The sequence below is a fragment of the Condylura cristata genome, unplaced genomic scaffold, assembly GCF_000260355.1.
Source record: "Condylura cristata isolate star-nosed mole 26May11 unplaced genomic scaffold, ConCri1.0 scaffold00040, whole genome shotgun sequence".
NCBI lineage: Eukaryota > Metazoa > Chordata > Mammalia > Eulipotyphla > Talpidae > Condylura > Condylura cristata.
In genome coordinates this window covers 4,855,050-4,879,461 of record NW_004567141.1, presented here as the reverse complement: position 1 = coordinate 4,879,461, position 24,412 = coordinate 4,855,050, and the positions used below count along the sequence as shown (strand labels likewise).

Here is a 24,412-nt window from a genome sequence, read left to right as displayed (position 1 = left end):
GCTTTCTGGCATTTGTTGCATTTTGAGAGATTTAAGTCTCATACGGAAAGAAGACAGGAATATTTTACTGGAAAGATTAGGTAGGATGACTCAGCAGTGGAAAATGATCTCTGCAAAAGCAGTGAAGGCAAACAGAAGAAGTGATAAAAAGCTTAGCAATAAATGTGCTTTGTGGAACAGATTCTTACTTACAGTTCTAAAAATCTTAAATTTTAACTAAAGATATGACTTTAAGGTGGGAATAAATGTCTAACACATTTTTCCTAGATGAAGCAGATGATGACGATGATCCAGAGTATAATTTCCTGGAAGATCTTGATGAACCGGACACAGAGGATTTCCGCACTGACCGGGCAGTAAGAATCACCAGTGAGTCTGTTTTTAATGAGTCATGCTCTTGACTGCTCCTCATTTACCTTTATTTACTTTGCAGATTTAGGGGTGAACTTAGAAGTTAAGATATCAAGCTTCTCTAAACATTCACTTCTGTAATTCCTAAATTTAAATATTCAGGAGACTATCAGTCATTCACTTATATATTCCACAATCATGTACTGAGTCCCTAATATTTGGCAGGGATTTTTCTTTTTTGGGCAGGGATTTAAAAAAAAGATTTATTTATTTATTTATGCATACAAGAACTGGAGTGCAGGCCAGAGGTGTGAGGGGTGAGAGGATTCACCAGAGACACAGTGGGGAGCAGAGCAGGCAGATTGAAATAAACTGCTGAGGAGAGCAGCGGGTGAAACAGGGGAGGTCTGTGCCATGTGGGTCACCTCCTTGGCCAGGGATCAAACTCATGATGCGGTGGCTGGGGATCGATTCATAGTGCTTGGCTTTAACCCTTTGTGCCACCAGTGAGGCCCCAGGAATTGTTACTCATATACCAAAATGAGTAAGACATGTCTTCTGCCCTTAGCATGTCAGGGAATCTTAGTTGGAAGTCAAATACATGCAATTAAAACACAAGTGATAGGTGTTATAGTAGATTATATATAATAATGATCTAAAAGAGGATATAAATTTTCCAGAATCTTGCATGAGTACAATGGGAGAGGTTTGGGAAGGTGTCTTAAGAGATGTTGTAACTTAGTTTTGAAGGGGATATAAAGACATTTTTGGTGAATGGGGGCAGAGGAGGATATTATAAATAAATAGGGAAGCATCTATAAACTATGAGTTGTGAAAAAGCAATAAATGTGTTTGGGTGATTTTAAGCAGTTTGATAAAACTGTGAGTGAATGGTAGTTTCAAAAGATAAGCAGGTGCAAGTCATGGAGAACTTTTTTTTTTATCTTTAAAAAAAATTTTTTTTAAAACTTATTTATGTATCCAGAACTGTGATACAGGCCAGAGGTGCAGCAAGAGTAGTAGAAGATTCACCAGACTCCACAGTGTGGAGCAGAACAGTCAGATTGACGAAGTACACTGCTGAGGGGAACAGCAGTCGAGACAGGAGAGGTTTGCCGTACCATGTGGGTCACTTCCCATGCTGAAATGGCTACAGCTAGCTCTCTAGTGCTGTGCTTTAACATGTTGTACCACCAGGGAGGGCCCTCATGGAGAACTTTAAACTTGAGTTTTGTTCTATCAAAAAGGAGATCTCAAAGTTTTAAGCATCAAATCAATAGGAATTAACTGGGATTTTAGAAGTTCTTTTTGATTTAATACCAATTTAGTGTATTGAGTTGGTGGTAAAGAGCAAGATTGAAGGCATAGAAAACAAATGTCTGATCTGAATGATATGAAATAATTTAGAATTATTATTATTATTATTTTTTAAGAATTATTTCATTGACTGGCTTTCCAATAGTGGGAAACATATTTCAGAAACTGCTAATTTTATTGACCTTCTACTGGAATGGTATATGCAACATGGTAAAGATAAGGTATTGACTATTGATCAAGTTGTGGAAAAGTGTCCAAAAGTTTTTGCTGAGGCCTTTCTGGTGGCTCTAAAGGTTAAGGCAGACCATTGCTCACCTCAGCAGTGTAACTTCATCAGTCAGCCTATTGTGGTCCCCACTTTATGTTTAGTTAATCCTCTCACTGCCCTGCACCTCTGACCTGTACCCCAATTCTGTATTCATAAGCAAATAAATCTTTAAAAAAAGATTTTTTTTCTACATTGCTGGCAATACTTACCTATTAAATAATGCACTTATCTGGGATGACTGAGTGCAGGGTCATTTTTTCTAATAGAGTAGAAGTTTTACTTTTTGTTCCTTTCCTAAGTTTTTTTCTTCCTGTGCCAGACATACCAATTTTCTTCATTTCTCTAAATACTATAGTTTCCAGATCTCTCACCACTACCAAGTTATCTTTATTTTTTAAAAATTTATTTATTTATGTATGTATGGACTGGAGTGTAAGCCAGAGATGGGGGTAAGGGGGGTGAGAAGGAAAGGATTCACCAGAGAGAGAGGGAAGCAGAACAGGTGGATCTGCTGAAACACACTGCTGAGGAGAGCAGTGCGTGAAGCAGGAGAGGGCTGCTGTGCCGCATGGGTCAGTCTCTGTCCGGGGATCAAACTCATGCTGCAGTGGCTGGCAATAGCATGATAGAGCTGTCTTTAACCCCTGTGCCACCAGGGAGACCCCCTTCCCCAAGTTATCTTGTTTTCTGAATTCTAGCCTTTATTTTAAAAAAATTTTCTCCCCCACTACATTTAATCATACTTTTCAGACATGGAATGGTGGAATGAATTATACAGTGGGCATCCTTATACATACCATTTAGTGTCTATTAATAACTGGTAATACATTTACATTTTCCTACAGTTATTTATATCTGTTGCTATTCATTTCTGAATCATAACTTTTTGGGGTGTGAATTTCAAGATAAGTTGTAGTGAAGTTGTACATTTCACTCCTAAACATTTTTTTTATATATAATAGTTTATTTTTACATCATTTTGTGCATTTTCCATCTCAGTTGTAATCCCCATGAGCTTCCAATCACCAAATCACCCGTGTGCCATCATCATAGTCCAGTGCATTTCCCTTCCCTCACTGTTTTTGATCCCATTCCTGACTCCACCCCCATAAAATGTCTCTGGTATATAGCTGTTCATCATTATTATTATTTTCTCGCCTGGTCCATTCTACTGCTATGAGTGAAACCTTATCCGGTATTTTTCCTTTTCTTTCTCGCTTATTTCACTAAGCATGATCTTTTCCAGCTCCATCCATGTTGCTGCAAAAGATGTGCGTTTCTTTTATTTTGGTTGCTGAGTAATATTCCACTGTGTAGATGTACCACATCTTTTTAACCCAGTCATCCACTTTTGGGCATTTGGGCTGTTTCCATGTCTTTCCAATTGTAAATAAGGCAGCAATAAATATGGGGGTGCAGGTACCTTTTTGAATTAGTATTTCTATGTTTTTTGGGTAAATACCTCAGTCGCTCCTAAACATTTTGAAGTGGTGCTATAGCAGTGCTGTTGCAGGTCAAAGAACATTGCTGAGGGAGGGTATAGGTCACTAGCTATGGATTTTCATCTGTACTGTTAATTGCAAGACTGCTCAGGCTCCAAAACAACAATGGTGGGATTTGTTCAACAAGGGAAACAAAAAATTTGTAAGGCTACACATGGCTGGCTTTCCAGACATTGTTCAAAGTGTCCAGATCCCAAATCTTGAGAGCAGATGGCACTATCCTGTCACTGAGGGTCTGGAGCTTGTAGACTGGCAAGCTTTGCCAGTTTATGGTGTCAGCTGTAGGTGCTCACAGGTCGGGCTGCTGAGATGACACTACAGCAGGCTTCTTCTGGGAGCTTAACTTGTTGGCCTGGGACTCCATGGGTCTCTACTGCCTGCAGATCCAGGGAGCTACAGCAGTGGAGCTGGTCTGTTGGAACCCGACGCTCCTCCCTGAAAGCTTTTGTGGGCATATATTCATTATTCTTGACTAGGTTTCTAGGAGAGAAGTCAATGTATAGATGTGTAGTTAGTTTTATAAGAACTTGCCAGACTGGGCCTTCCTAATGGTGCAGGAGTTATAGTCTCAGCTATCTCTAGCCACTGTAGCATGAGTTTGATCCTTGGTCAGGGAGCTGACCCACACGGCACAACAGACCTCCCTAATTTGCCTGCTGCTCCCATCAGCAGTGTATTTCAGTAGATCCACCTGTTCTGCTCTCCATGTTGTCTGTGGTGAATTCTCTCACCCCACCGTACCTCTGGCCTACACCTTAGTTCTTTTATTTATAAATAAATAAAGTAAATCTTGAGAAAAAAAAAAGAGAACCTGCTAGACCCTTTTCCATTTTACTTTCTCATTAGAGTTCCAATTGTTCTATATCCTCACCAACATTTCTTTTTTAATGCCCTCTTAAGAGTACGTTTATAAAATTGGTTACATCCTCTAGATATGATTTATGACTCTAATTCACTGATGTATTTGACTTTTTGGAGCAACTATAATGAACTTCTGTCAACCAAAACTTTCAGATTTTTTCATATTGTTATTGAGCCATGTTCATACATTTTAAAACCTGTGTTTTTTTTTTAAAGCCTAAACATGTGACTTTAATTAATTAATCCCCATTCAGCTAATCACAGAAAACAGAATTTTAGATCTATCATCACTTGGTCTGAAAATCCTTTACAGCTTTGTCTTTTCTATAGACAAAGTATGTTTTGTGGAGTTGCTGAGAAATTCAGGTCTGCAGACAGGGTCCTCCGACTCTGTGCTAAGAGAGTGCTCTCTTGAGTCCACTCAGTAGGGCTGGCCAACATGAATTCATTGTTATAAATTGTCTGATTCAACATTTTATGTGTGCCTTCCCAGTAAAATTTAAGCTTCATTAAGATTAAAACTCTACTTAGTTCATTGTTGTACCCCATTATCTTTAATAGAAGTTGAAGATTATTAGGATTTAATAAATGCTTTTTAGTAAAGAAATGATACATAAATAAGAGGATTTTGTCAAATGCCTTGTGGAAAACAACATACATTGTTTTCTAACAGCGTACTGTTTGACATTTTGCAGAAAAGGAAGTGAATGAACTGATGGAAGAGCTCTTTGAAACTGTGAGTTATGATCCTTGAGTGAGGACTTGGGATGGTAAAGTGGATTCTCTAACAGGCCCTGTCCTTTGTTCTCAAGCCCCCACCCTCCAGAAAGTTAGCCTGACTGAGCCAGTTACCCCTTTTTGTCCACTCAGAAGAGAATATAGTGGCAGGATAATTTTGCTAGCTAATAAGCTCTTGATTATCTGCATGTAGTTTATTCATAGTAATGTTTTCCTTGCAAAGTTTTGGGTAACCTTCCAACTGTCAATTATTACATCTTTAGCGATGCACAAAATTTAATCTGAACAGTAATCTTTCTCGTAACTTTGGTTTTGAAATATGTTTATAGTCATTTTGAGTTTCCTGTGCTTTGTCCTTACCACTGCCAAGTTGTAAGTCATCCATTTGCAGATTGTAGAAGTGTTGAAGTAAGAAAGGTTCTGATGAAAGTTTTTCCTGAGTGCCAGCATTGTTAAAGTGCTATGATTTGTAGTCTCCACTTTCCCTTTGTGCTGCTTGAGTGACAGGCATACCTCCTTTTCCTTTGCCCTTAGTTTCAAGATGAGATGGGATTCTCCAACATGGAAGATGATGGACCAGAGGAGGAGGAACGTATGACTGAGCCTCGACCTAACTTCAATACCCCTCAAGCCCTACGGTTGGTTAACTAAAAACGTTGAGGTTTATAATGGAGGAAATGTTTATGTCTGAAAAGGTTTTTCAGAAATTTAGTTAACAATTTCCCATTCCTAACTGCCTGTTGTCATTGATAAGAAGATGTAGAATCTGTAGAGGGTTAAGTTTTGGGTGAATAATTCTCCTTGTTATGGGGCAGTGCAGCTATAGACCAAGCTGTATCTGTTTGGGAAGGGAGAAAAAATAGTAGCTGGCCTCCATAGCAGCTTCTCCAGGTGAGTGGTTCTGGAGAGGTGTGTAGGATTTTATGTGGCCAGCCACAGAAACTACCCCAAGTTGTAATAGCTACCATATCCCTTTGTTCTCCTTATTTATTATTAACATCTGGTAAATGTTAGTAAAAATGTGGCAAGTCACTGAGGCATTTTGAACAAGCCATGAAGTACCTGCAGTACCGCCCTGGAGTCTAAGCTCATGTACTACCCTCTTCACATATAGTTGGCACTGTTGCTTCACTGGAAATGCAGACTTTAATTTTTTCCCACTATGATGAATTTTCATAAACTGTTAGTACTTTAATGTAATTTGAGACTGCAGTTATTAGTATCTGACTGGAGATCAGGGCGTGGTTTGTGCCTTGGGTAGAACAAAGCCAAACTTGGCCCCTCCCTGGTGGTACTGCTTAAAGCTCAGCACTGCAAGCGAGCCCCAGCTGCTCTGGGGCGCGTTCCATCCCAGGCCGGGAGGTGACCACATGGCGTGATCCTCTCCTGACCCTCCCACTGCTCCCTGACCAGTGTACTTTGTAGATCAGCCTGTTCTCCTCCCCACTCTGTCTCTGGTGGATCTTCTCACTGGCTCTGCACCTATGACCTGTACCCCAGTTCTGGATGCACAAATAAATAAATCTTTAAAAACAACAACAAAAAAGCAAAACTTAAAAGAGACCCTCAGTCTCTAATTAGTTCAGTATTTTAACTTAACAGCATTATCTAACTACAAAGCTGGTATCCATCTGAAAACTAGGCCTTCAAGGGATTTTATTTAAACTGTAGTGAAAAGGCCAAGGTATACTAACCAACGTATATGCCAGTCACACTCCATTGTGATAAATACTGTAATATATAAAGGATTACCAAAATCTTAAGATTCCCCCTTTTCAGCTTTTTGAGATATTGACAAGTAATACTCTAAAATATTGGAAGTATACACTGTGGTGATTTGATATACATTATAAAAGGATTTCCCATATAAAGTTCATTAATACTTCCTGTAGCCTCACATATTTACTTTTTTTTTTTTTGATAACTTTTTCAAAATTGCTGAGAGTCGGTTTTTGACCCATTTATTTCAAGCAATAATAGAACAAAATTATGGCAGAATGGAACCTTTGATCCTGGGATCTTATTATAATGGGGTTTGATTATAGACATATTTCAGTTCTTTCATGCACAGAGTCTTTAAATTTAGAAATTATGTAACTCTTTTGAAATCCAGGAGATTTCAGATTTAGTTACCTTTTGATATTCAATAGATCTGTTGGGTCTGCTCCCTCTTGACTTACAGTTTGGAGAAAGTGAATTATGGACACACCCCTTCTAGCAGTCCAAGCGATGCATATTAAAATCAGATGCAGGCGATTTCTTTATTACCTACTTTTTCATGTGTCTGCTCTGCTGTTCTCTGTTAGTAGGGCAGATAATCAAAAGAATTTTCAGTTCTCAGTAAAGGCTGTACAGAGGTCAGTCCCATATCTTTACCTGCCTAGACCTGAAGTATTTTAAAAGGAAACATAATCATTACCTTCAGTGACTACTTTAAAAAGTTCTTATCATTTAACTATTGCAACAGTATAGAAGACTTCTTGTCATAAAATAACCTGCTTATCATAGCTACCTGAGCTGGTCTCATCCTGATTGCATGCTCAGCACATACTTACTCACTTACATGTCTTGTTCTAGCCCACTAGGTATTTGGGTTCTTGCTTCAGCCCTGGACACAGTCTCATGTGACTCTCTTTTTTCTCTCAGGAGGTAGGGTTGGTAAGAGAGGGTTAGAAAATTTAAAGGAATTAGTGCCCTCCCTGGTGGCACAGCAGGTTAAAGCACAGCACTAAGAAGCTAAAGCCACTTCAGCATGAGTTCAATCCCTGCCCCTGGAGGTGATCCACATGGCGAGGCAGACCTCTCCTGACCTGCCCGCTGCTCCCCTCAGCAGTGTACTTAGTCGATCTGCCTGTTCTGCTCTCCACTCTGTCTCTGGTGAATCCTCTCACCTTCCACGTCTCCAGCCTGTACCTGTTCTGTATGAATAAATAAATAAATCTTAAAAAAAAAAAATGGGTTGTATTAGTATCATGCAGAAATGAGTTTCTATTAGTTCTTTGTTTTTTTAAAAAAAAAACATTTATTTATGTATGCATACAAGATCTGGGGGTACAGGCTAGAGGTGCAGGGGTGAGAGGATTCACCAGACACAGAGTGGGAGCAGAACAGATGGGTGACTGAGATACATTGTGGAGGGAAACAGAGGCGAGACAGGAGAGGTCTGCTGTGCCATGTGGGTCAGCTCCATGGCCGGGGATCGAACTCTTGCTGCAGTGGCCGCCTATAGATTGATAGCACTCTGTCTTCTTCTTCTTCTTTTTTTTTTTTTAATTACAAAAGTTTATTTTTACATCATTTTGTACATTTTTTTTCCATCTCAATTGTAATCCTCGCAGGTTTCCCATCACCAAGTCACCCATGTGCCATCACCATAATCCCGTGCATTTCCTTCCCCCTACCCCGTTTTTGATTCCATTCCCCACTCCACCCCCACAAAATATCTCTGGTATATGGTTGTTCATTATTTTTGCTATTTTCCACCTGGTCCATTATACTCCTGCTATGAGTGAAGCCATCCGGTATTTTTCTTTCTCTTTCTGGCTTATCTCACTAAGCATGATCTTTTCCAGTTCCATCCAAGTTGCTGCAAAAGACATGTGTTTCTCTTTTTTGGCTGCTGAGTAATATTCCATTATATATATGTACCACATCTTTCTAATCCAGTCATCTACTTTTGGGCATTTGGGCTGCTTCCATGTTTTTCCAATTGTAAATAAAGCAGCAATAAACATGGGGGTACAGGTATCTTTTTCAATCAGTGTTTTTGTGTCTTTTGGGTAGATACCTAGGAGTGGGATTGCTGCGTCATAGGGAAGCTCCATGTTTAGCAGTTTGAGGAACCTCCAAACAGTTTTCCATAGTGGTTATACTAGTTTGCATTCCCACCAGCAGTGCAGGAGAGTTCCTTTTTCACCACATCCTCGCCAACATTTGTTGTTGCTAGTTGTTTGAAGATGTGCCATTCTCACTGGGGTGAGGTGGTATCTCATTGTGGTTTTAATTTGCATCTCCCTTATTACGAGGATAACACACTGTCTTTAACCCTGCATCACCAGGATGGCCATCCCATTAGTTCTTAAACACTTTGTTATTCAGATGCTTTTTGATCCTAAATTTTTGTTTAATTTCCTCTCATATATTTCTTAGGGGAATGGTAATAGAAGAATGGGAGGAGAGGTTTGCATTTCAGAACTTTTCTATTTGAATCTGGTAACTTCTGGGAAAGATCTACATAGGCTATAAGTCTGCTTTTTGGCTAGTATAGGACTTGGGGATGAGCAGTAGAAATTATTCAGTCTCTCTTAGCCCACCATTACAAGGGCTTGGGCATGTTATAGGAAATGTTCATAATTAATTTTTTTCCTGTTGTGGATAGGTTTGAAGAGCCACTGGCTAACTTGCTAAATGAGCAACATCGGACAGTGAAGGAGCTCCTTGAACAGTTGAAGGTGAAGAAATCTTTAGGCAAGCAGCAGCCAGAGGTAGAGAAGGTTAAGCCCCGGAAAGTTCAACAAACTTTGATTCTGGACCTAGCACAGAGGAAGAGACTCCAGCAGCAAATGCAGCAGGTAACACTTCCGTGGCCTGATATTGATGCTCCAGATGAGCAATTTTGTAAAAGTTAGAAAGAATTGTCTTGATACTCATTAATACTTTAGGAATAGAGGACCGTCTCATTAGATCTTGGAAGGTCATCATACTTGGGTCCTTATAATTCAGGCAAGAATACACATAAGGACCCTTATAGTTATATAATACATATAATACATATAAGGACCCTTATAGTTCAAACTTAAGTTTTTAAAGAATTCTTAATAATCTTTTATAAACCTGGGCCCTCCCTGGTGGCTCATCAGGTTAGAGCACAGCACTAAGAAGCTAACCCCGGCATTCAATCCCTGTCCAGGGAGATGACCCATAATGTCACAGCAGACCTCTCCTGTCTTTCACCTGCTGCTCCCCTCAGCAGTGTACTTCATCAGTCTTCCTGTTCTGCTCCCCACTTTGTATCTGGTGAATACTCTCACCACACCCTGCTCCGCTGGCCTGTACCCCAGTTCTGTATGCATTAATAAATAAATCTTTTTAAAAAATCCATTGTAAACTTAATACCTATCACTGTCATACTAGTTATTTCCTCTTTATAATCTCAGTCTCTCTGGTTTCTGGTTAAACTTCCACTGGCTGTATAATTTTGTTCAAGGGGAACATATTGAAAATATGAAGATACTATATTATTTTCATAGTCTCTCCACAAAAGATAACATGTATGGGAGCTTCCCTGGTTGTGCAAGGGATTAAGACACAGTGCTATGAATCTGTCTGTAGCCACTACAGCATGAGTTCAATCCCCTATCAGGGAGCTGATCTACCTGGCACAGCAGGCCTCTCCTGTCCTGCCTGCTGCTCCCCTCAGCAGTGTATTGCAGTACATCTGCCTGTTCTGCTCCCAACTCTGTCTCTGTGAAGCCTGTAGCCCCCCACATCTCTGGCCTACACTCCAGCTCTTGTATGCATAAATAAATAAATCTTAAAAAACACGCATGATGAAGTTTCAGATCTTGATAAGCTCTTCTGGGTTCCTGAAAGGAGATTGTGACATATATATCATTTTCTTTTCATTACCAGCATGTTCAGCTCTTGACACAAATTCACCTCCTTGCCACCTCCAACCCCAATCTTAGTTCAGAGGCTGCTACTACCAAGATATTTCTGGTAAGATTCCAAATATCCCTAAATTAAGTTGTCTAATGGGATCATATTAATTATAGAAGATTTTGTGATGTTTTTTACCTGTTTTTATCCTGTTATGGGAAGGATAGTTTTCTCTCTCAAATCCTAATTTCTCCTGTTACTAATTTTCTGGAACTCTGATCTCCTTTGTGTCTGTCTTGCTTTCTCAGAAAGAGCTAGGAACCTTTGCTCAAAGCTCCATCGCCCTTCATCATCAATTCAACCCCAAGTTTCAGACTTTGTTCCAGCCCTGTAACCTGATGGGAGCTATGCAGCTCATTGAAGACTTCAACACACATGTCAGCATTGACCAGAGTCCTCGTAAAACTGTCAGGAAGACTGGTAGGGGACAGATATGTCCACTTCAAGTTTTTACTTGCAGTGGGAGGTGGGAGTCTTATCCCATAATTTCCTAGGAATAAAGTAGACAGGACATTTGTAATTTTTTCCTGCTCTCTTTTATCTTCCCTTTGTACTCATTAGTAAGTTCTAGAAATACAATATATTTGGGCTTATAAATAAGGTATAGTCAGTAGATAGAACATGATTGTGCCAGGTAGATATGTGGGACTGAAGTAGGTCTGAGGATAAACACTAGGAGTGAGGGCAAGACAAATGGAATCCTGTAAACATGGAAGTCAGGTGGTAAAGCTGGGTCTTGGTATATTTTTAATTCCTACTAGGATCAACTCATTTTATTTTCCTTATGTATTACAGTGCTAACTCCATTTTGAATGAAATATTAATTTGGGAGGAAGGTACAAATTAGATAGTGTACATTTGTCAGGTTCAATATTTTAAAGAAATTTATAGGTTTGGGTTTATTGAGGAAATGTTGCTTTTCCCTTACAAATACTTGCTTCTGATTTGTGACCTGGTTTACCAAATAAGTTATGGTTTGTTGTGAATTTGGTTTTGCCTTTGGATTTGATTTTAAATCCCTGACTCTTAAGTTATATTAAATATAGTTTAAGTGCATTATGTTCTAGATACTGATCTCAAACTACTTTATTGGTTATTAAAATTTAGTTTAACACCAAAGTAATAGCTTAACACATGGGATATCTTTTGTTTTTCTTCTGGGGATGCAAAAATAACATTTATGGAAGGAGGAATTTGGGTATAGAGGTGTCTATAGAGGGAGAGAGGATTTGAGAGGCTCAGACAGCAAGATAGAAATGAATGAGACTGAATTGTCTCATTCCTTTTGGTTTTTCTGTTCCTAACCTCAGGAGGAATCTGGGAGAATTTAAAGTTAAGTAAGAATCAAATAAAATAAAAATTGGAGCGCCAGATATGTGAGGGAAATTAAAGAAGTTGGAATCTTATCCTGGAAGAAAGACAGAATTGTTGAAGGTCACTTATCTTTCAAGGATTTAAAGGGGGAAGGAGGTAAAACAATTTTGAGTATACACTAAATGCAGATATTTTACCAGGTACTTTATAAGTATTTATATATCTTAGTATGTCAAATGTTCCATATAGGAAAGAACAAGAGAATTGCCTTTATGACATTGAGTGGGGACTCCCTTTAGGCATGTTAGACTGAGAGAGACTGTGGAAATTTTCTGGGAAGGGTTTGTGGGGGGAAGGTGGTTAAATTAGGTAGGAGATGCAGAAGTGCATTTAGAACCTTCAGTGAGTCCTGTTCAGTTCTAGAATTTCATTTATCATAAACTTTTTTTTTCTTACAGCCTCTGAATTTCCCTGTTTGCCAAAGCAAGTAGCTTGGATCCTGGCCACAAACAAGGTTTTTATGTATCCTGAGCTGCTTCCAGTATGCTCTTTGAAGGCAAAGAATCCTCAGGAAAAGATCTTTTTTACCAAGGCTGAGGACAAGTAAGGAGTTTACTGTGGGGAGTGAAAGCATAAAACGATAAGAATACCTGTGGGTTTTTTTTTTTTTTTTTTTCTGAGGAGCTTAGGGGAAATTATGCATATGTAATAAAATGTGGACACAGAAGATAAAATAAAAAGCAGGGTAAACAGGAATAGTTCTGTAGTTTGAACTTGTTTTTAGCCACACCAAAGACTACTTTTGTGGAAATGATATACACAACTTGCAAGCTTTTTTTTTTTTTTTTTTAAGATTTATTTATTTATGCTTACAGAACTGGGGTACAGGCTGGAGGTGTGGTGAGTGAGATGATTCACCAGAGACAGAACAGGGAGCAGAACAGGCAGATTAGCAAAGCATACTGCTGAGGTAGCAGCAGGCCATGCATGACCTTCAGAAGAAGTCTACCATGGCATGCCGGTCAGCTCCCTGGCTGGGAATCAAACTCATGCTGCAGTGGCTTCAGAGAGCTTCATAATGTGTTGCTTTAACCTGTTGCGCACTAGGGAGAACTGGAAGCATTTTTCCCCCAAGATTTATTTTTATTATTTATGCATACAAGAACCAGGGTGTAGGCAGAGTTGCAGGGTTGGGGGGTGCTTGGGAGAGGGAGAGGACTTATCAAGACAGAGTAGGGAACAGAACAGGCAGATCTTCTGAAAAACACTGCTGAAGGGAGCAGTGGATGAGACAGGAAAAGTCTTTTGAGCCATGTGGGTTCGCTCCCTGGCCAGGGATCAAACTTATGCCACACTGGCTGATAATAGCTTGACAGTGCTGAGACTTAACCCCTGTACCACCAGGGAGGCCCCTTCAAAGCATTTTAAATTGTTTTTTATTTATTATGGAAATCAGGCTTTGGCAGCTTTTAATAGACCTGTCCTTTCCAGGGCTAGCTCTCCTGCCTACCTGTAACTATGTAGATGTTTCTTTGCCAAACCTTTTCCCTTTGCAAAGCAGCAATAGCAGCAGCAGCTTTTTCTGCCTGCTTGTGTCTGTGCAAGAACCCTTTTTATCCTTTCCTATTTTTATATAAGAAACTTGCCCTTTTAGACATTTATTCAAAACAAAATCAAGCTTGTAATATTGTTTTTTTTTTTTTAAGATTTTATTTTTTGCTTAGAACTGGGGTGTAGCTAGAGGTGTGGGGAGAGGAGGGGTGGGAGGATTCACCAGAGACAAAGTGGGAGCAGAGCAGGCAAATTTACTGAAATATACTGCTGAGGAGAGCAATGGGTGAGACAGGAGAGATCTGCTGTGCCATGTGGGTCAGCTCCCTGGCTGGGGGTCAGACTCAGGCTATCATGGTATGCCTTCTTGGTGGTAATGCTGAGACTTAATACCTAGGCCACCAGAGAGACCAAGCTTGGAATATTGTTAAAGGACATTTCTTTTCTTTCCTTCTTTCTTTTTAAAGTTTTATTTAGACATATAGAACTGAGGTACAGGCCAGATATGCAGGGCTGGTAGAGCATTCACCAGAGACAAAGTGGAGAGCAGAATAGTCAGAGTGACGAAGTACACTGAGGGGAGCAGCGGGCAGGTCATGAAAGGTCTGCTGTGCCGTGTGGGTCACCTTCGGGGCTGGGGATCGAACTCACATTGAAGTAGCTATGGCTAGCTTGCAGTGTTGCATCCTAACCCATTGCAGCACCAGGTAGAGCCTGTTGAAGTACATTTCTAAAGGAAAACATTTTTTAAATCATTATCCTAATCATCCCAAGATAATGATTTTTTCCCTTTGTATTTCTTACTATAATAACTGGCATTTCAAGGAGAATTTTGTTTTGCTTTTTTAATCTAGCATTTTTTTCTAATAGTTTATTTTTACATCATTTTGTGCATTTTTCCATCTTACATGTAATCCCCGTGGTCTTCCCATCAACATAATCCAGTGCATTTCCCTCCCCGCACTGATTTTTTAAAAATAATATAATAGTTTATTTTTACATCATTTTGTGCATTCTTACACCTCAGTTGTAATCCCCGGGGGCTTTCCATCACCAAATCACCCGTGTGCCATCACCGTAGTCCAGTGCATTTCTCTTCCCCCACTGTTTTTGGTCCCATTCCCCACTCCACCCCATAAAATGTCTCTGGTATATGGCTGTTCATTATTATTATTTTCTCGCCTGGTCCGTTATACTCCTGCTATGAGTGAAACCATTTGGTATTTTTCCTTTTTTTCTGGCTATTTCACTAAGCATGATCTTTTCTAGCTCCATCCATGTGGATGCAAAAGATGTGGTTTTTTTTTGGTTGCTGAGTAATACTCCACTGTGTATTTGTACCGCATCTTTTTAATCCAGTCATCCACTTTTGGGCATTTGGGTTGTTTCCATGTCTTTCCAATTGTAAATAAAGCAGCAATAAACATGGGGGTGCATGACCTAGCATCTTTTTGAAATTGGTTTTCTCTTTTATATGGTGCAACATTGCTTTTGGTTTTGTTTCTTTGGTTCTTTTATACTGCCTTTCAAAGCACTATTTAATCACCTTATAATAGTCCTTTTATTTGTCACTAGTTTTTTTTCTCTTTGTCCTCTCTTTTGTTTAGTAATTTTGCCAAGGCTTCACCAAAGATTTTTGTGAACTATTTTTTAAAGATTTATTTATTTATGTATACAACAGCTGCAGTTTAGGGCAGAGGTGGGCAGTGTGAGTGGGCTCACCAGAGACAGAGTGGTGAGCAGAACAGGTGGAATAACTCAAATATCCTGCTGAGGGGAGCAGCGGGCCGGACAGGACCTGCCATGCCATGTGGGTCAACTCCCTGGCCAGGAATTGAACCTGGCTTCAGTGGCTTCGGATAGCTCCATAGGCTTCACTTTTACCTGTTTTATCACAGAGAGGGCCCTACGGAACTTTTGAAAGTCATTTTGGTTTATCCCTTTTGGTATATTTCGAAGAATGAGAGAACCAGTAAATATGTGAACATTTTATGGCTTTTGATATGTGTTACCCCAATGCCATCAGCAAATGTGGACAAAGGTAACTAATTGAATATGTTATATTGGGAAGTCGTGTCCATTTTTATTTTATATCTTTTTTATTTGAACTCTTCTGCTCCTTTTGCATTTCATTGAATTTAGTGATATCACTATAAAGCCATAATCTGACATTTATTAGTGATTTTTGCTTAATTTTTCCCTCTTCTCATTTGATTGTGAATTCTTATTTGAATCTTATTCATAGTACTTATGAGTACTCAGTAATTATCTGAAAATTTCTGTTGAGTAGCCATTAACTTATCTAAGAGTTGGATGTAGAAAATCTAGATTATAAAGTGTGGTGTTAGACTGGGAAGCTTTTTTGAAGAATGGACTTTGAAGTGCAATTTAGTGTTATTGCTCTTTTCTCAGTTTGTTAGCTTTAGGACTGAAGCACTTTGAAGGGACTGAGTTTCCTAAACCTCTAATCAGCAAATACCTTCTAACCTGCAAGACTACTCAGCAACTGACTGTGAGAATCAAGAACCTCAGCATGAACAGGTCTCCTAACAACATTGTCAAAGTAAGTGTTTCCTGCACGTCCCATTTTAGTGTACCCCTTCTTTCTTCCTCTTCTTGGTCTTTTTTTTTTTTTTAAAGATTTATTTATTTATGTGTATACAGAAGTGGGGTACTGGCCAGAAATGCAGGTGAGCAAGAGGATTCACCAGAGACAGAGTGGAGAGCAGAACAGGCTGATTGATGAAGTACACTGCTGAGGGGAGCAGCGGGCGGGTCAGGAGAGGTCTGCCGTGCCATGGGGGTCACCTCCCTGGCCGGGATCAAACTTGTGCTGAAGCAGCTGCAGCTAGCTTCAGTGCTGTGCTTAAACCCAATGCCCCACCAGGGAGGGCCCATCTTTTCTTAGTTGTCTAAGGAGCTCTGTGGCTCCTGGTTTGGTGGTGCAACGATTTGTGCCCAGCTCTGCTGTACCCACCACCTTACCCAGTGTGAGACACCAACCCTGCATAGGTTGGGTCTCACATACTGGAAGGGTTTAGGTTTTGAAATTATGACAATATGAAGTGATTACCTCTAGCTACCACTGTTAATTGTGTTGTGGCCCATTTATATTAGTGTAATGCCAGCTCCAGGCTCTCATTGGAAGGACAACGCCATCATTCACAAGCAGCTTTTGTTTATTTTTTTTAAAGATTTGTTGTTTTTTTTATTTATGCATATAAGAATTGGGGTGTAGGCTAGAGGTGCTGGGGAGTGGGAGATGAGAGGATTCACTAGTCAGAGTGGGGAGCAGAATACATAGATCGACTGAAATACTCTGCTGAGGGGAGTAGCAGACAAGACAGAAGAGGTCTGCTATGCCATGTGGGTCAGCTCCCTCACAAGGATCAAACTTGTATCATAGTGACTGGAGATGACTTGGTAGTGCTGAGATTTTAACTGTGCCACCAGGTAGGCCCAGCTTTGATTTTGTCTACTGTACTCTGTTGACACTAGCTGGGGTAGGACAGATGGTCATTTGTGGCCTTACTCACTTTTTCCTTTTTCCCAATTTTCCCTTTATAAATAAACTCTGCTATTGTTACAATCTGTGTTTGATTTTCCTTGGCATTCTCACTGCATGGGAAAGGACCTATGAACCATGACATTTCCCAGAATTACATGGTCTCAGTGAAGAGAAGGACCTTTTGTGAAAGGCTAATTCCTCTCACCTGTGTGTTAGATTGATTCCCCTGGTGCCTTTCCAGGGACACTGATCCATTTTCTACGTTCTCTGTTGTGGATATTTCCCCCAAATGTAAAATTGTCCAATTCTTAAAATCGTGTTCAGGGCCCTCGTTGGCGGCATAATGGGTTAAAGCATAGCACTGCAAGTGTACAGTGGCATCTTCAGTGAGAGTTCGATTCTCAGCCCCAGAGGTGACCCACATGTCACAGCAGACCTCTCCTCATTGGCCTGCTGCTTCCCTGAGGAGTGTACTTCATTGATCTGCCTGTTCTGCTCCCCACTCTGTCACTGTGAATCCTTTCAGGCCCCTTTACCTCTGACCAGCACCCCAGTTCTGTATGCATAACTAAATAAATCTTTAAAAATTAGTGCTCAAATTTATGTTTCCTTCTAGCCACTCATTTTCTCTTATTGAAATCTTAAAAGGTACACACCATTCTAATATCCTTTTAAATTTTTACTTATTTATACCAAATTTATCAACTATGTATTTGAAAGGCAAATAGTTTTAAGCTGTCAAATAGTTCTGTGAGACTTAGAGTAAAACTATTTTTCTTCCTGTTTCCTGCTAACTGAGGTTTTTTGGGTAGTGTCTTTTCCTCCAGCATACTTGTCATTGCTACCACTTGATGTTTTGGCCTTAGATCCTACTTATTAAAATTTTTTAAAAAAGATTTATTTATTTATGCATACAGAACTGGGGTACAGGCCAGAGGTGCAGTGGTGATGAGAGGATTCACCAGAGACAGAGTCGGGGGCAAAATAGGCTGATTGACGAAGTACACTGCGGAGGGGAGAGGGCAAGACAGGAGAGAGGTCTGCTGTGCCGCGTAGGCCACCTCTTGGGGTGGGGACCAAACTCATGCTGAAGTGGCTGCCCAGATCCTACTTACTAAACTTAAACCATGGAAGACAAAAGAACTCTCCACACTCATATAATCCCACCACAAATACGCATCTCTTCTTGCCCCCAGTTTTCTCACTCTTATCACAACTTTGGCTAAATCATATTTAAGGCTTACCGTCCAAGTACTAAAAGCACTGTGTAAATTCTCCTCACATTTCTGCTGTGTAGTATATCATGTTTACTTTGTTTCTCCTGCTGACCATTTTTTTCTCCTAGAGTTAATAGTTGCATTTTGGGGTTGGGGATGGGACTTGGTTTTATTATATATTATTACCAATTCAGCATTGAAATTTATTGCAGTTTTATAAATATCTTATCAGTGTGTTCAAACATCTTAGGCATCCTATTTTTTTCTGCTTCCTGAAGAAGTCTTCCCTTGAGTCCATTGATGCTATTCCACACTAAAAATGTTGCTTGCTTGACTTGCACTGTCTTCTGGGCTTTTTCTTCATCATCATCTTGGGGATTCCTCTTTTTTAAAAACATTGATTGATTGATTGCTTAGAAGAACTGGGGTGTAGGCCAGAGTTGTGGGGGATGAGCTGATCCACCAGAGACAGATTGGGGAACAGAACCTAGGGATCTACTGAAAAACACTGCCGAGGGGAACAGTGGGCAAGAAAGACATCTACTGGGCCATGTGGGTCAGCTTTTGACCATAGCAGTAACAGTGCAGAGATTTTACTCTAGGCCACCAGGGAGGCCCCTGGATTCCTCTCTCCTCTTTTGTTGTGTTCTCTTCTGAATCCCATTATCTCTTTTTGTTTTACTTCCATGTTATTAGTGGAGCACATCCTTGTAGCATTTAGAGAAGAATGTTTGAGAAACAAATCTTTAGATATAAACTGTTTGCTTTCATGGTGGGTATTATACTAGTATCCCTGTTACTAATGTGCTGTATATGTGCTTTGTATATCACTATGTAATATAAGATCATACCATTGAAGACTGCATAAGACTTCTCTGTATTGTTTTTGCAACTTCTTTTAAATCTATACTTACTCAAAATTAAGAAGTTATTCTTAGGGTCTCCCTGGTGGTGCCTGCCCACTGTTCCCCTCAGCAGTGTATTTCGGTCAACCTGCCTAGTCTGCTCCTGGTTCTGTTTCTGGTGGACCCTCTCACTCCCCACACCTCTGGCTTGTACCCAGTTCTTGTATGCATAAATAAATCTTTAAAAATTTTTATTTATTTTATGTAGTAGAACTAGGGAATAGGTCAGAGGTGTGGAGTGTGAGAGGATTCACCAGAGACAGAGTGGGGAGCAGAACAGGTGGATTGACTGAAATACACTGCTGAGGGGAGCAGTGGGCAAGACAGGAGAGGTCTGCTGCGCCATGTGGTCAGCTCCCTGGGCTCGAACTGGTCTGTGGGTAGCTTCATAGTACTGAGACTTAACACACCAGGGAGGCCTGTACAGTGATTTTTATATGATTTATTATCAGTTATTTTGTTTTTTTTTTTAAAGATTTATTTATTTGTACATACAGAACTTGGGTACAGACCAGAAGTGCAGGGGTGGTGAGAGGCTTCACCAGAGACAGAGTGGGAGCAGAACAGGCAGATCGACGAAGTACACTGCTGAGGGGAGCAGCGGGCGGGTCAGGAGAGGTCTGCCGTGCCATGTGGTCACCTCTGGGGCAGGTGGGAATCGAGCTCATGCGGAAGTGGCATTAGCTTCTTAGTGCTGTGCTTTAACCTGCTGCGCCACCAGGGAGGGCCTATTTTGGTTTTTATATTTGATTGTTTCATTTTTCTGTTGTTTCTTTTTCCATGTTTCCCTCTGTTATTTCTGGATGACTTTCCTTTGGATTTCTAGCATTTTCTTTGTTTCTCTGCCTATTCTGAGTTTTTGTTTAACTTGGTTACCACGAGGTTTTATTTAACTTCCTGTGTCTGAAGTCTTTTATAAGTTGGTGCCTGCTCTGAGACATTTAGCTATGTACCTTCTGTTCTGTTCTTCTCCTTAGTGTTATGTTATTGACTCATAATACTCTTACTTGTGCTTCTGTTTTGTATTGTTATTGTCATTTTATGCAGGCATTTGTGTTTCTTTTTTTCTTGTTTGTCTGAAAAAACCTTTATTTCATCTTCATTCTTGAATGATAATTTTGCTGGACAGAGTATTTCTTGCCTGACAGTTCTTGTCTTTTAGTATTGTGAACACTTCCATCTATTCTCTTCTTGGCTGGTAGTGCCAGGATTGATGTTCACGGAAGTCCTAATTTAGAAGCCTTTGCAAGTTTGTTTTTTTTCCTTGCTTCCTGAAAATTTTTTTAAGTTTTGATAGTTTGACAATGATGTGTGTAGACATAGGGGTTTTTTTTTGCATTTAAAAATTTAGGTGTTCTTTGTGCTTCCTGAACATCCATATTTAGTTCATTCTTTAGGTTTAGAAAATTCTCAGTTATTAGTTCTTTGAATAGACTTTCTGCTTCCATTTCTCTTCATTTTTTGGGATCCTGATTATTGTTAAATTTTCCTTATATTTGAGTGGTATTTTTTTTTTTTAAGATTTATTTATTTGTGCATACAGAACTGGGGTACAGGCCAGAGGCTCAGGGGTGGTGAGAGGCTTCACCAGAGACAGAGCGGGGAACAGAACAGGCAGATCGAAGAAGTACACTGCTGAGGGGAGCAGCGGGCAGGTAAGGAGAGGTCTGCCACGCCATGTGGTCACCTCGGGGGCAGGTGGGAATCGAACCCATGCGGAAGCGGCTCTAGATTCTCAGTGCTGTGCTTTAACCCGCTGCGCCACCAGGGAGGGCCTTGAGTGGTATTTTTTATAGCATTTCCTCATTTTTCCTTTATATTGGTTCTTTCTTTCTAAATGGGTTATTTATTCATGTGAGTCTTTTACATCTGAAATTTTCCTGCCAGTTCAGTTTTTTTTTTTTTAAGCACTTTCTAAGCTTGTCTGCATTATATCCAGTCTCTTTTGTGATCTTACTAAATAGTCAGTCTTTTTGGTGAAGAACTTTTGAAGATCTTGCACCTGCCTATCTGCTTTCGACTGACTTTCCAATAGCTCATTGAGTAATTTTGATATCGTTTTTGAAGTCTTTGTCTGATCGGTCCTCTATATTTGTATCCTTTATATTTGTCCCAGAACTTCTATTCTTCTCATTTTGTTATTCCACCTTGTGCTCAGCTATTCCTTGCTTCCTAAGCTATGTGTTGCCTTATTTGCTGTGTGTATATAGTTGGCATGCTAGGAATTTAGTTTAGTGTGTTTCTTTTACTTTGGCGGGAAGAGGAGTGTGGGTATTTAATATTTGATCTCACTTTGGGAGTAAAGTGGGTTGTCTGTTTTTCCTCTTCTTTCATTCCACAGCAAGCTGTATTCTGTGGTTAACTTTTCTTAACTTTCCACGCTATCTCCTATTACTCCTTTTTGCCTTAAATTGTAATCGGTGAAGCTTGAGTCTTGCAGTGGGAAGAGCAAGGTCTGGACCACCAGGTTGACACTCTGGGACTCATTTGCATTTGTCTGGCAAGTGGCACAGTTCTTACAGTGCAAGTGGTGGACAGCTGTGTGCCAACTTGTCACTATGATTGCCTACAATGGTTGGTGCCACCCCAACCCCTCTCTGCTGCTGAGGCAGTATTTGCATATCTTTGTTTACTTTACCAACTATTTCTTGAGTTATTCACATGTCTGTCTCTCTGCTATTGGTCTTTTTGTGGAGTCTGGCTTGACTCAGCCTGTCATTACTTTGATCTTTTCCTAGAGTGAGGAAGGGAGAGAGCTTTCGGTAGGCATGCCAACCCAGTTGTAGAATTCCCAATTCTGAGTTTCCTCTGGCTTAGGTAGGGTCTACACCACTCACATGTCAGCAGAGTTTCTTCAGCAAACTTCGCAATCTCCTTGGCTGCCCCCATTGTGGTTTGGATCATTGACGCCCAAGCCCTTTCTGCCAGCTGGGCTACCTACTCTCCCAGCTATGCACCCCTGCGCTTTATCTCACTCCTTCCCTTCAGCAGTCAGAAACCTTAGCTTGGGATCTCTGTGGAAAATTACTGTCACTCTATCGAGGGGACTGAGGATCTGGATCTTCCTATGAGCAAGTTTACATATATTTTCTATAGCTGTTTTAAGGTTGTGGGTGCTCTCAGCCACTCTTTCCTGCCATGTTGTGGATTTTGTGTGATTGCCTGTTTTTCTCCCTCCTTACAGCGCGGCATGTGGGATTTTCCCTTTTCTTCAGTATTTTGAAATTCATCCCAATATACTCTATTATTGGTCTACTTTTACTAATTGTGCAAGACACTTGATAAGCCTTATTTTGGAAACCCATGGTATAGTACTGGGAAATATTCTTGAATTATATATTGATGTCTTTCTCTTTATTTGGTTAGGCCTTTTTTAAAATTAATTTTTTTAAAAAGATGTAGTTATTTATGCATACAGAATTGGGGTATAGGCCAGAGATGTAGGGACAGTGAGAGGATTCATCAGACACAGAGTGGGAAGCAGAACAGGCAGGTAGACTGAAACACTACTGAGGGGAGAAGGCGGTGGGTCAGGAGAGGTCTGCTGCGCCAAGTGGGTCACCTCCAGGGCTGGGGATCTGTGGGGGACCTGTCCCAATTTCAGGCTATTGAAAGGCAGACACAGGCAGGATCCTAAGGTGGGAATGACGTCTGCGAGCGGCTATTCCAAAAATTGCCGGGCAAAGGGGAGCGGGCGCGAGGAAGACTGGGGAATCGGAGTTGGGTGCAGTCTTCCTGCTCTGCCTTCAGCAGAGGTTTATTTTATACATTTCAAACCGGCGGAGGGATTACATTAGCATGTGAAATGGACTGAGATCACAATCCCCTTTTTTCTAAGAATAGTGGGGGGGGGGGTCAGGTCGTTTTGACCTTTAGTTGAGATTATAACATTTTTAAAATCAGTCCATCAAGGTTCAATAGGTACATAGATTCACAAAGTTTAAGACTAATATTACTATATTTACCACAGTGACTAACCAAAATAAAGTCCCTTAAACCTTATCTACTACTTAAGGGCTTTCATTATCATCGAGACATCCTAGGGGGTAAAGTAAAGTGAGGGCAATTAGAGGAAATTTCTTGTAAATCAAATTACAGTAAAGTTCTTTGAAAAACTTGTTAGAAAGTTTAACTGAATTTTCTTGAAGTCTAGACAGAAGAAAACTTAATTAGCTCTGAATAGGAGACTTGGGTGAATTTTTTTATCTAAAGACTAGATAGTAGAATCTTGAAGAACTAGTGGCTTATGTGAATTCCTTTGAAGTTTAGACAGTAGAAAACCTGATTAGCTCTGAATAGGCCACTTGGGTGAATTTCCATATCTAAAGGCTAGATATTAGGGAGAGACTTTGCAATAACTGCCATTTGCTTTTATTAATCAGCCAGTTGTCAAATCACTTTTGACTTCAAGAGGAATTTCTCACCCTGGTGCAGTGCTTGCTTGTCAGGGCAGGCAGGCCTTATGCAGCTGAGGCAATCCAATTGTAAGCTGAAGGTTGCTCAGAATATTTTGATATTATGATTATACAAAAAAGGGAGGTCATAACATAAGTTAGCGTGGAAAGTCTGATTTTTCAGTGCATTTCCCCTCCATCAGTACCGAGTCTGTTGACAGAGGTTGCATATCTTGTGTCAGGAATCAAACACACTGAAGTGGTTGCATCCTTACCCGTTGTTCTATCAAGGAGGGCTGCCCCACCCCCCTTAAAATTAATTTGTATGTATTTTACATCTTTGTTCATTTTTGTACAATGTTTGCTTTTTCCTCTCAGGTGTGGTCCCTGTAAAATTCCCAACAATTCATCCTGCACCATCACCATACTCCCTTGTGTTCCCTCCCATTGTGCCTCCTTTCCTTCCTCCTCCCTCTCCCCTGTGGAATGTTTCTGACTTATAGTTGATTTTTAAATTTATTCTTGTTATTTTTCTCCTAATCCCTTATTTGGTTCCCCTACACTCCTCCTATAAGTGAAACTATCCAATGTTTTTTCTTTCTCCTCCTGTGTCATTTCACCCTAGCATAATCCCTTCTAGCTCCATCCAGTGTTTTTGCTAGTGACATGAGTTTATCTTTTTTGATTACTGAGTAGTAGTCTATTGTGTGTATGTACCACATGATCTTTATCCAGTCACTGTTTTTGGGCACTTGGGTTGTTTCTGTATCCTACTTATTGTAAATAGTGCTGCAAAGGGGTGCAGGTATCCTTTTGAATTAATGTTTT

At 40.2% G+C, this 24,412-nt stretch overlaps 1 protein-coding gene across 2 annotated transcripts in view; it reads left to right on the top strand.

Annotated features, from left to right (window-relative positions):
- The window catches only part of GON4L (gon-4-like (C. elegans)), a 78,834-nt gene that overhangs the window by 41,145 nt on the left and 13,277 nt on the right, over nucleotides 1–24,412 (top strand). For both annotated transcript variants that reach the window (XM_012733324.1, XM_012733325.1), the window contains 8 exons: nucleotides 268–369; nucleotides 4,995–5,035; nucleotides 5,572–5,675; nucleotides 9,416–9,608; nucleotides 10,669–10,755; nucleotides 10,944–11,115; nucleotides 12,468–12,612; nucleotides 15,973–16,123. In XM_012733324.1, coding sequence (XP_012588778.1) covers nucleotides 268–369; nucleotides 4,995–5,035; nucleotides 5,572–5,675; nucleotides 9,416–9,608; nucleotides 10,669–10,755; nucleotides 10,944–11,115; nucleotides 12,468–12,612; nucleotides 15,973–16,123 — 995 coding nt within the window. The remainder of the gene's footprint in view (nucleotides 1–267; nucleotides 370–4,994; nucleotides 5,036–5,571; nucleotides 5,676–9,415; nucleotides 9,609–10,668; nucleotides 10,756–10,943; nucleotides 11,116–12,467; nucleotides 12,613–15,972; nucleotides 16,124–24,412) is intronic.